Below are 12,567 nucleotides of genomic sequence, written 5' to 3'. Positions count from 1 at the left end.
GCCATTATCAAATCACATTTGTTTAACTGGCATTATTCATATTTAACATTAACCAAGATGACACTGACTATCGGCCATAGTTCATAAGTCTTCCATTACATGAAACATTTAGTGAAAGTATAATACATGTTGTGTGTAAACTAAGTTTATTTCTCACCATAAGTGCTTTCCATGTACTTTAATCCCCACCAGCTGTTTCAATGTCTTTTGGCTTCATTATTCAATGGTTTTCAGATATTATTCAGTAAATTTAATTCTACTCAAAGAATTTAGTTCCTCCCCCCCCCCCCCCCCCCAGCAAACTGCACACAAAGGAAATTTCAGATTTGTTTTTGCCAGTCCTGGGCTTGAACTCTAGGCTTGGGCACTGCCCTTGAGCTTCTTTTTGCTCAAGGCTAGCACTCTACCACTTGAACTACAGCGCCACTTCTGGCTTTTTCTGTGTATGTACTACTGAGGAATGGAACCCAGGGCTTCATGCATGCGAGACAAGCACTCTACCACTAAACCACATTCCCAGCTCACTAGATACTGTTGCTTACTGCAAAAGATCATTACTCAGCTGATGTGCTGCAATGTGGAACTCCAGCCCTCTCCCCTTTACGGTACAGCTTTCCTTCTGGCCTTTGCTACTGGAATTATTCAAATTCCATCTTCACATCCCTTTACATCAAATGTTTACTGGTTTCATTTGTCAATAGAATAAAGCCCAAACTTGGAAGCTTGCTATGATCTAATCTCGCCAGATTTATTCCTTAGTGTACATTCTTGACTTCTATCATAGCACACACATTTCTGAAATGTTTGTTTCCCAGATAGGTCATTTTCTTCCTCTTCATTTTATTTCATTTTGTTGGAAAGGACTGTCTGTAGAAAATCTACTCATATTTTATTAATGCTAGCATTCAGTTCACTCAAAGAGTAAGTTTTCTTTCATAAATGACCATACCTTCTTTCATTCATCGTGGTCAAAGGGACAGCATGAAGGTCCCATTGTGCTCCACGCTCTCTGAATAACATCTTCAATGCTCAGCTCCTCAAGAGCAAAGTCCATCTTATTTATCCTGAACTCTGAGGCCACAAGAGTTATTTTAACTCCATGTTAAGTAAAAGTAATTAGTATAAAAACAAACACTCACCTTTTTTAGCTGCTCTGTTTCAAGAAATGGTGCTTTGTTTACAATTTCAGGTTGAGATGGCTGCTCTAAAGTTAAGTAGAAAAGGTTTGTAAGTATACAAAGACAAGAAAAGAGGACACCTTTGAGTTGTGATTTGGTTTAGCAAATGTAAGTCAAAGCAGAAGAATGATAAACAATAAAAAACAGATTTTCCTATATAATCTGGATTTTCAAATTCTGGTGGGTTTACAATTTGCAAACATTTGCTTTATTATCCTAAACATTTCTTCAAATCCTTATAACATCTGGATGTTTTATGAAATGAATATAGATTTAATAATATAACAGAGGCTAATGTATTAAGTAGGATTGGCCTTTGTATAACTATTATTGATTTGGAATTTAGTTATCTGACCTGTTCTCTAATCACAACACATAGAAAACATGGGGGGAAAAAAGCCTTTAGAGTAGACAAATAGGTATCATTAGAGTGTAGTGAAAAATACACATCTGAATTTAGTGTTAACTATACCTTTGAAACTATATTTTGTATTAGAAATTAGGATAATGAATATTATAAATTATCTATATTGAAGTTATATACTTTAATTATAACAAGGCAAATTTACTATCAGTTCAAAATATAATTCTACTAATACAATTTTCACAGTGATTACTATCTAGTTTCCAAATGAACCAATGGAAACAAGCAGTCAGAAAGATAAAGGTAGAAGAAGAGAAAGACTCAAATGGACAAGATTCATAGAAACAAGAGGCATTGAGCTACCTGATTTTTTATTTATTTATTTTTGTTCGTCGTAGGTCTTGAACTCTGGGCCTAGGCACTGTCCCTCAGCTCTTCAGCTCAAGGCTGAAGAGCTACAGCACCACTTCTGGTTTTCTGGTGGTTAATTGGAGGTAAGTGTCTCCCGGACTTTCTTGCCCAGGCTGGCTTTGAACTGTGATCCTCAAATCTCAGCCTCCTGAGTAGCTAGGATTACAGGCATGAGCAACCAGCACCTGGCTGAGCTACCTAATTTTAACAAAAATGACCACAAAATAATGAAAAGTTGACTGAAATTCACTCCCAAAGAGATGCCAGTTCTGAAAACCTTAACAAGTGGAAATTAAAGCCCTAAATGTTGTCAGTATACTTTAACGATCTCACTAGTATGAAGGAATGCCTAAAAAAGTAAAAACTGAGAAATTGATTGGTTAAAAACAATGAATTATGTCTGAAATCTATCCTCTAAAAGACAAATATCTCACACAGATCTCTAATTTGGGAAAAAACACATCCAGTATATTAAATACAAAGAAAAATTCTTGGGGCTTAAATAAATAAACCAAAAATTTCTGGCCATTGATTGAGTGACCAGTGATTGACTGACATTTTCTGAGAGTTTAAGATACTGAATTAACTTACCTAGTCAAATCAGAGTCAAAATGAACAACCAAATAAGTTATAGTTTCTCCTTCACTTACGTTACGTGTGGCATACAGGGAGAAATCTGGAAACTTCTTACCATAAATTCAGGCTCTCAATAGAACTATTAGTTTGGGCAGTGTGGCCAACTTTGCTTTCTATAATAACATGTAAAAGTGTCAAAACAGTTTTCCCCTTTTCACTTCCTCCTCCTATATGGACTGTACCTATCAACTTTGCTTTAAACTCTGTGATGGCTCATTGACACAGACATAATCCTAAACACATGGCTTCTTACAGTCCTTGGTTGGTCCTCAGCAAAAGCCATAGTGCACTTCCTTTACATCAAAAATGAACAAAACTGTGGCAAACCTAAGAAAACTTGATGAAAGGAAGCTTAAAATTTAGTCCTCTCCACATGTATATTCATTTTCCTATTTGGAAGAAAGTCATAGTGAATACTATCAAAACAATGTTAATACCTATTATATTTCTTTGAGTTATTTTCCCTTTAAAACTTGGTCTCAACCCTCTCTATTAGCTGCATATTTTGTATGCAATTTTCTGTTAGGTTAGGTGGCAACAATCGATGTGTAATTGTTGGAGGACCATAAAAGAGGACACGTACTATTTTAGCAAAATTGCATATTGATTCCAAAGTATTTCTTTAAAAAGAAACTTTATGTGCCAATGTCCTAGTATGATTCAAGGATTCATAACCAAGTAGAAAACTGAAAGAAAAAGAAATACTACAAATTTACTTACAGTGTTAAAACAAGTTAATCGAAGGTGGTGATTTAAAAATAAGCCAAATTTTCATCCTGAGCATCACCTTTCTCTAATTTAACTCTAAAATCAAATGGTGGCTTTCATATATTTTCCCAATGACCTGGCTACATCAGTTGAAATGGATGGGAGTTACATCATCACCACAGTAACACATCGAAATCTTATAGAGAGATTTAAAAATAAGTATCCCAACATTTATGCTAAATGTGATAGTATTTTATAGGTCATATATATGTATGTTTGCATGTATATATGTACGGACACATGTGTGCACATGTCTATGTGTTGTAGGAGAGAGTAGCTGTTACCTTTAGTAGTGTAGAGTATTGGCATGTAATAAATGATAAGGTGTCATATAATGAATGATAAGGCCCAAATGACTCTTTCCCCTCCCCTCCTCTTCCCTCCTCTCCCCTTCCCTCCCCTCCTTTTCCTTTTCCTTTCCCTCCCTTTCTTTTCCTTCCTTCCTTCCTTCCTTCCTTCCTTCCTTCCTTCCTTCCTTCCTTCTTTCCTTCCTTCCTTCCTTCCTTTCCTTATTTTGGTGTCAGTATTGAAGCTTCAACACAGGGTCACTCATCTGGCTTTTTTTATTATTATTAAGGCTGGTACTCTACTACCTTGTACAGTTTTCACTATTATCCTTTGAGAGCTGTGGTTGGTTAATGATTAAAAGGAAAGCTACAGTTGATATTTATCACAGTTTGAAACAGTTCGTACAAAGAAGTTTTTCTGCTATATTTTTTCTTTTTGTTTTATGTGAGTTAGAGAAGTGAAACAGATTTTTTTTTAAAGCTGGAGATGAAGGAAATGGTGATGTACAGATGGGGGTTTATCATGAAGAAATATACCAAGATAGTTACTTTCATTTACTTTAAGATCTAGCTTATGGTTAGTGAATGTTTCAAGCATTATCATTGAACAAAACTAGAAATCATCAACCTGCTAAAATTTGTATTTCCTGACCTCCAGCCATCTCACAGGCAGGTGAAGATCAAGTAATAAAAGCAAGAACTCTTATATATCACCCTCATGGCTCTACTATTACTGTCAAAAATGACCTGCCGATAGCTCATTTTGACACAGGAGGACACAAACAGGCAGATGCGCTTTCAGGTGCTTTTCTCAGCAGCAACCCAAGCTCAGATTTGACAAAAACTTAAAGCTTACATGTCCATGAAATCATGTTGTGTATATCACTAATAGATGGGGGAAATTATATTTTATATATAAAGAATAAAATTGAAATATGCAGTGTAGGCCTTATTCATTAAATGAAGAATTTTCAGCTTTTTCCTCCACTCCTCTTAAAACACTATTTTCAGATTGAACAACTTTGCTGGGGAAGATGGAAGAGAGATACTCAATTCTGATAAAGCATAAGAAGTACCCAAATTCAAAGTTTTCAAATAGAAGCGTCCAAAGAACTCAGAAGCCAACAAACATGGCATGCCCCTAGAGAGCGTGTCAGATTGTGTCAAGAAACAGGTTTTCCTGTGATACCCCAAAACACCAGTAGAGGAAACTCACATATTAGAATTGTGAAGTTCAAGTGCTTTATAACATCCCCTTCACTGCTCCCCCACCCTTTTTTTTCGGTCCGGTCGTGGGGCTTGAAGTCTGGGTCTGGGCACTGTCCCTCAGCTCTTCAGCTCAAGGCTAGCGCTCTACCACTTGAGCCACAGCGCCACTTCTGGCTTTTTTTTTCTTGCTTATTTGGTGCTGAGGAATCGAACCCAGGGCCTCAGGCATGTAAGGCAAGCGCTCTACCACTGAGCCACCTTCCCAGTCCCTACCCCACCCTTTTGTAAAACTGAGATACTATGTTGCCCAGATTAGTCCTGAAGTTAGGACTCAAGTGATCTTCCCATCTCTACATCCAGAGTAACTGGACTCTTTTTCATAAACAAGTTATGAATGACATTGAAAAATGTAGCAGAATTCCATCGAACTGTACAGAATCACGTTTTCACCTTTCCCAACCCCCTCTCTCTTTTTAAGCTCCTTACAAAGAGTTAAAAGAGCGAAACTCCTGACATCTGAAGCATTCATTTTACTGATGAGGCCATCTCAGAGTCTTGGCTGAGGCCTGAAATTAGGAGCAGTTGTGACAAAGCAAGGTCTTCCTGTGATCAGCTCAGTGATTTCTTTTCCATCTCAACACTAACAGCCATTTGGCTCTCTGGGATCCCATTTGACCTCTGAGTCTTTTGCACAATCACTGGAACATTTAAAGGCCTATTCTTCCTTCTGAATAGTTTCATTAACCTCAAATGTTCACAAAATGCAAACAGTTTGATTTTGCTACTACTCAACTTTTGAAAATCGCTGATTTTTTGTGGTGTTAATGCACCCATTGTTTAGAACTGGACTGGCCCATGGGTATGCTTTCTTGTGTCTAAGCAATAGCTTAAAACTAAACAAATCAATCTGTACTACGGGTAAAGTCATCCATCAGGATGTGTAGTTTGAATAAATATAATTTCCCTTTGCCCGTGAGCAAGGAATTCTGCCGCATGCTGCTGTAGGATTGGATCACAGGAGCCACACGGGATTCTACGGTACGTGGTGGGTGTTGCTAGGTGACTCAACAGAGGACTGATTGATGAGCCCAGTAACTCTTCCGTGACTGCCATATATGCATGCCAGAATGGATGTCTCCCAGTCGCAGCTGCTGTTGGCTTCACAAAAAATGACCCAAAGTAAACTCATTATTTGAAAAAAGAAGTCGTAGAAAGTCCATATATGATCTTGTAAACACTGCCTTTAGCATAAGCTATGCTGTTCATTTGATTGGATTCGGAATGTCTCACAGTTGCCATTTTCAAGAGTGTGTAACTTGTCTATGTAAATTCTCCCTGGCCCCCAGCCTGGAATGCAAATTCTGTTTCTGAGCATTGCTTTGTTCTCAACAACATTCAAAAGGGAAAGGGGCAGTGGTGCTGGCCATGTGTGTGTATGGTTGGGGAAGAAGAAGGAGGGAAATGTTTTCTGCAGCACAGAATCCTCTGTATTCCAAAGCAGCTTACAGATTTACTTGAATTAGACCAACTGAATTTTTAGTTTCAGATTTCTGTATAGCACTATGGCATTCTTTTAAAAGAAAAAAAAAAAAGATTGAGAAAATGTCATGAATGAATCTCCTAAATGCAGCAACTTAAATTTTCTCAACTTCCTTTTATACTACCTTGACATTCAATAATTTTAATGTAATATCAAAGGAACTTGGAAATGGAGAATTTCTATACATTATTAGGAGAGTGCTGTCACTTTATATATCCTTGACATCTGGTTGTATTTATGGTATCATAAGATATATAAATATATCCTATGAGCAGTGGTAAGTTCACTTGTTCTAATGTTATCAGAACAAAATTTGAAGAAATAAAGAATTTGCTTGGGCTCTGGGAAAATTCAAAATGCTGGCCTTTGACTTTATGTGCTTCATGGGGGTAGACATGGCTGGCAAATACTTGGTACTTGTTCAAGTCTAAAATGATTGTAAGGTCAGATGATTTCTGGAATGTGCCTCCTAAACTGAACTGAACCATGCAATATGCTTTTTCAAGGCTCTCCTGGAGAATGTGTTTTCTTTGATAGTATAAGCACCCTTTGAGTCCACATCCTGAACCCATAGGAGCTTTGAAGTCCATATAAATACTTAAGGGAGAGACCTACTTAGTTGCATAAGTTATTACAGAGAATTGAAGGGGGGGGGTGGAACCCAGCTTACTTGCTGTAGTTAAAGGCCCTCTGGGTTTTTTTCTTCACTATTTATTTTAATAATTACTAGGTGCTGTCAAAAAGTCTTATCAGAAAGCAGAAGGAATAAAAAAGTTGAAAAATAAGAGATATTCTTCCCTAATTAAAAAGGACTAGCTTTCTGAAACTTTTGAAACCTACTTTTCCTCCTGTAATTTTTAAAACATAAGGTAGACTCTTTTATTTGAATCTTAAGAGATGAAATGCTTTAATTATACCTTCTCAAGTACCATTATCTATATATTATTATTAGGCAAAGGTAACTTTGCCATAGTGACTATAATAATTATGCTAAGTTTCTTTTCTTTTTATTTTTTTCTTCTAAACTTAAACCTTTACCTTAACCTCCCACACATTCATAGTTTGCTGAGATTTTATATTTTAGGAAATTTTCTTAGCCAAGTGAATACTTTAAATTCATCAATGAGCATTAAAGGTCAAGACACATACACATACCATAAACATAAAAATTATATACTTAGATCTCTAGGTCACAAGATAGCCTGGCACTGACATTGTATTTGTTGCTTGCATATATTAAAGTGGCAATTTAGAATGGTTCAGCCTAATAATCTATAGGTATTTCTTTCTGACATGCAAAGATTCTATGTCTCTCTATACCCCAAAATATTTATTTGTATGGCTCGGTGAAAATCACGGCTCATATTCCAGTTCTTTCTTTTTTTTTTTTTTAACCAGTTATTTCTGTAGCATTCAGATCTCAGAAAACTTTACACAACAAAAAATAAAGACTGTTACTTTAGTTCCTTGTTGTTGCAAATCTCCTCTTTCAATTTCAGACCCTACTTTCCTTGTGGACGGCATGCATGAGCAGAAGGAGGATCTCCAGAAATCTCCCAAGATACATGATGTAGAGGCACCACAGGAAGCTCATTCTTTTTTCTGAAGAACCTGCTGTAGGACTAGCCATCACTACCCCTTAACAGTCACATGCAGGGCTACTTACTGAACACTTTCACTACTGTTGGGGCTTCAAACACATTGTCCTCCGTCACCAGCATGCACACGAATCTCTTCTCGTCACTGATCTTTGCATTACTGATAGACAGGGTGTAGTTTTCTGAGAGGTTCAATCTGTCTTTGTATTCTGGTACATCATCATACTGCACACTTTTCTTTGTAGAGGACCTAAAGGCGATAAATACTGGCGAGCCATCGGGCTTCTCCTGAAAATTGAAATAATGTGTTTTATTTAAAAGGACAAGCATATTCAGATGCATAAGATGACAGTCAGAAAAACAAACCTTCCTTGGTCACCAATATTTACTATATTTTTCTTCAAGAATAATAATAGGGCCTAACAGCCTCCAGAAGTCTTTGCTTCCAGAAAATTCACTCTTCCTAAGAAGGAAGCCGTAAGTTGTTTTACAGGTTGATTTAAATGTGGGCAAAGAAAAACTGCTGAGCTCAAACCCAGTGAGATTTTTTTTCCCCACCATCTAAAAGACAAAATTAGGTGCTGTTTTGAAACTGACAAGGGCTGGTCTTCTTCAATATAAAATTTAAAACATAAACCAACATAGACATGTGGAAAATGGTGTTCTGATAAATATTGTAGCAAGCAATATTCTTGAGCTGCAAATACAGATCTAGATATTCTGGGTAGCTATCTTCAGGCCTATTCTTTATTTTAATCCACATACATTAAAGGTCCCCCTCTTCCCACAGAGCGGATGCGGCTGACCTTTCTACGACCACCACTTACCCTCTCTTCCTGGAGAAGAGCATTTATCCTTGTAAAACAATCATGTGCATTAAGCAAGAAAATCAGGTTAACCACTAAAGTCCACATTTTTTACTATCTGAGTCATAAAACACAACTCAAGAGGCTTTAAAATAGTAATTTCTCAAAATGAGATTAAAATCTGGCAAATACAATGATGCCAAAGGATAGAGACGAGGCACATTTCTTCAAATTTTCTTAGCCAAAAGACCATTTAGTCTAAAATTGTGATCAATTCCTTTTTTTTACTTACCTTACCAGGCCGCTGAGAAAATAAGAAAAGCATGCTGACATACTTGGAAAAATTTTTAAGATTCTGTAGAGACTAACTTCTAAAAAAATATTTGTATCAATCACTAGGCTTATCGTGGTGTCTAATAGTTTTACAAGTATATGAATATTTCAGTGCTAGCATTCTTACATCTTTTAGCCTTATCCCAGGTTTACAGTGAGAATCCTTGTCTTCAGTTATTTCTTCATGGTAGGATAAATAGACCAACACTTTAAGTTTCCATAGCCCTTCCCTTATGTTATTAATTTGTGAACAATTATGTGGCAGATGTTTTGGCTTTCTATGCAGCAGGTAATTGATTTAATGCTTGTAAGCACCTTGGAAGTTCGAATTCTAGTCTCATTTACAGATTAGACAATGAATCCTAAATTAGCTTCTCAAGGTCTCTGCTGCTGAGATTTGAGTTCAGTTTCCTGGCCTCCGTTCCACTTTAGACAGTGGTTAGATACTTTTTCCATACCTAGCACTGTGGTTGATGCTAATAAAGAGCTGAGAGGGTGGCACTGGGAGGAGTGGACAACTGTGGTCTCCATTCACTGGAAGTTCATGGTGATGAGGAGAAACTAACCCATCTTCTCCTCATGTTTGCTTCCTTTCATTTCCCCCCATCACTTCCATTTGTATTTCTGGTGCTTGCATTACATTAGAACATTTATACAATTTCTGCAAAACAACGCTGACACAATAAGAACTCAAATGTATCTCATCTGGTTATTCCTGGGTCTTTTTGCTTAACCGACAATTGGAAACTGGCCATTACTGATTGCTTTTCAGTACTACCATTTACATGGAAACTATTCAGTGTCATACTTAAAATTTTCTATGATCCCCAAAGACTTTTTTTTGATTTGATTCCATTCATTTTGACTGCAAGTTTGATCCACAGATGAATTAATTGTGTGGGACACACCCCAAGCTCTAAGAATTTGGGAGGATGCTACATAGACTTCTCTCCTAGGTCTTAACTTCACCTTAGCATGTTAATAAAGATCTAGGAATACTTAGAACTATCTAGAGAGAATCAGATACTAGGAGAAGGAGGGGAGAAGTCAGAAGAGTGTCATGGTGTCCCCCACCCCCTTCCATTCACATGCCACACACACACACACACACACACACACACACACACGGGTTACAGTTTTGTAGTCTCACAATTACATTCGATGACTTCTTCAAGCAATTGCCACAACTCAGGTGCCCTTAAGTGCTTTGATACGTTTTGCTTTAGCCATTCCATCTCTGTGAGGAAGATACTCTTATCTCATTTGATATTGAAAATTAGGGATTCATTCGCTTGCCCAGAATGCCGTGGGTTATCACCTATTAGTCTGGCTTCAGAAACCACAGGCTAAAAGACTATCAGGTCAATCTGTGTATTCTGAAGAATTTTTTGGGGGGGGAGATGTAAGAAGAAAAAGGCCTAAAAAAATGAATCAAACTATACTTTTGTACAAATCGTAATGCATCACAAACCATAAAAGGCCATGAGAACTGTTGTTAAGGAGAAGCATGTAATGAGTTACTTGAGCACCAAGTGTTTTCCTTGCTCAAATTCCAGTTAATATTCAAGGAGCTAGAGATATCTTCTACCAAGTCCATGGCTACCATGGCTTCGTGAAAAGAGCAGGAGCACTGGAGAGCAGAGCCCCTCTATAAGCTCTGATCTATTCCCCACATATGGTCCTTTGTGGAAATCCATATATCTCTACCTCTAATTCATAAGAATGAATTTTTCACACTAGTAGGACCTAAGAATGGTGTGTTTATTGCATTAATTTTGAAATAGTGTTTGTTATACAAACCTAGAAGTTGTATTGGCTCATCTAATACAGTTAATTCCAACCTTCTTACTTCCCTATACATCGATGAGCACTGCCATTGTATAAATTTAAAATTCCACACTTACATATTTCCATTTGCCAAACATGAGATTCTGAGGTACATCGAGTCGGCAAGGCATGATTATGGTATCTCCGTATGCTGAATTTACAGTATACCATCCAAGACCTTCAGATGAAAGGAAAAACAAAAAGATATTTTAAGTGTTTTGTTGACAGCATAGTATAGGTGTGTTGCAGAATGTATCTGTGGATCATCTTTACTGTATTTAACAGAAATACACTCACAAAGAACACCTTTTAAATGATTGAGCTATACTTAGATACATTTGAATTACTCTTTATGTATCTTTACATATATATTTGCATACATTTAAAAATACTGTCCAAGCTATCATTTGGCAAGCTAAAGAAAAACTACCAAACTAAGAATTAATACATTTATAACCACAATTCAATTTTATTTGTAAGAAGAAAAATGAGAAGGCAAAGAGCACTTTAAAGCTGTAGAGGTTGAGCCAGGAGCCAGTGGCTCACGCTTGTAATCCTAGCTACTCAGGAGGCTGAGATCTGAGGATGGCAGTTCAAAGCCAGCCTGCGCAAGAAACCCCATGAGACTCTTATCACCAGAAAACCAGAAATGGCACTGTGGCTCAAGTGGTAGAGTGCTAGCCTTGAGCTGAAGAGCTGAGGGACAGTGCCAAGGCCCAGAGTTCAGGCCCCACTATGGAAAAAATTAAATATTAATGTAATACTTTTCCATAAAATATATAATATTAATATATTAATGTGGAATATTAATATAAAATAATAATATAAAATTTCTTTTAAAATTATTATTTACAAAGTGGTTATCATTTTAGGGGGACAAAGAAATCTTATTTAAACCACAATTTGTTATTACAAGATGAAAAGCTCCCTGGTCTTACTGATGAGTGGGAAATCTATAAATAATAAGTAATTAAAATGTCAAAACAAAGATTTGTTTCATTGGAATGTAAAATATTCATCATATTTGTATATAATCATGAAGTATGAAGAAATCAAGCATTTTGGGACAGAAAGACAAGTGCTATGCGTTATTTCTAAAATAGATCTGATCTGAAAGAAGAGACTAGAAATGTTTGGGAGAAGAGGTTAGAGAGAGATTGGATGTTTTGGTGCCTAATTATTACAGCATAACGGGTGACTATATTTCATAACACTCTACTGCTAAAAGGTATAATGTTGAAGACTCTAAATATAAATAAATTTTAGGTAACTTATACTGATTTGTTCAGGACAAATGGTATATTGCATAAATATATTCAAATATCATACTGTACCCCATAAATATGCATAGGTAGTTCATGTTGAAAATTTTAAAAGCTCACTCAAGTTAATAGCAATTAATAAACAAGTTATATAGTTGAAGTTATTTTATCTACAAAGATATTTAACATGTAAAACAATTTAACAAGGTATGTCACAAATGGACATGCATGTGAAGGGGGTAAACTATAGAGACAAAATGGTATTTTGTCCACCAGGTGGTGCCAAAGGGCAAAGCTACAGCAATCTACAATGCATAAATAAGATCATTTTGTCTTTCTGAAGAAGCA

The 12,567-nt window shown here is 36.5% G+C and overlaps 1 protein-coding gene across 2 annotated transcripts in view; it reads right to left on the bottom strand.

Moving 5' to 3' along the window:
- Alcam (activated leukocyte cell adhesion molecule) overlaps nt 1-12,567 on the bottom strand; it is a 181,235-nt gene that overhangs the window by 39,001 nt on the left and 129,667 nt on the right. For both annotated transcript variants that reach the window (XM_042676827.1, XM_042676825.1), the window contains exons 2-4: nt 11,035-11,135; nt 8,060-8,279; nt 1,140-1,204 (exon numbers count right to left, since the gene is read on the bottom strand). In XM_042676827.1, the coding sequence (XP_042532761.1) occupies nt 1,140-1,204; nt 8,060-8,279; nt 11,035-11,135 (386 nt within the window). The remainder of the gene's footprint in view (nt 1-1,139; nt 1,205-8,059; nt 8,280-11,034; nt 11,136-12,567) is intronic.

Source organism: Dipodomys spectabilis, unplaced genomic scaffold (genome assembly GCF_019054845.1).
Source record: "Dipodomys spectabilis isolate Male_0828 unplaced genomic scaffold, ASM1905484v1 ptg000032l, whole genome shotgun sequence".
NCBI classification, from domain to species: domain Eukaryota; kingdom Metazoa; phylum Chordata; class Mammalia; order Rodentia; family Heteromyidae; genus Dipodomys; species Dipodomys spectabilis.
Note: the sequence above shows the minus strand (reverse complement) of the source record. Positions and strands in the feature narration are given on the sequence as shown.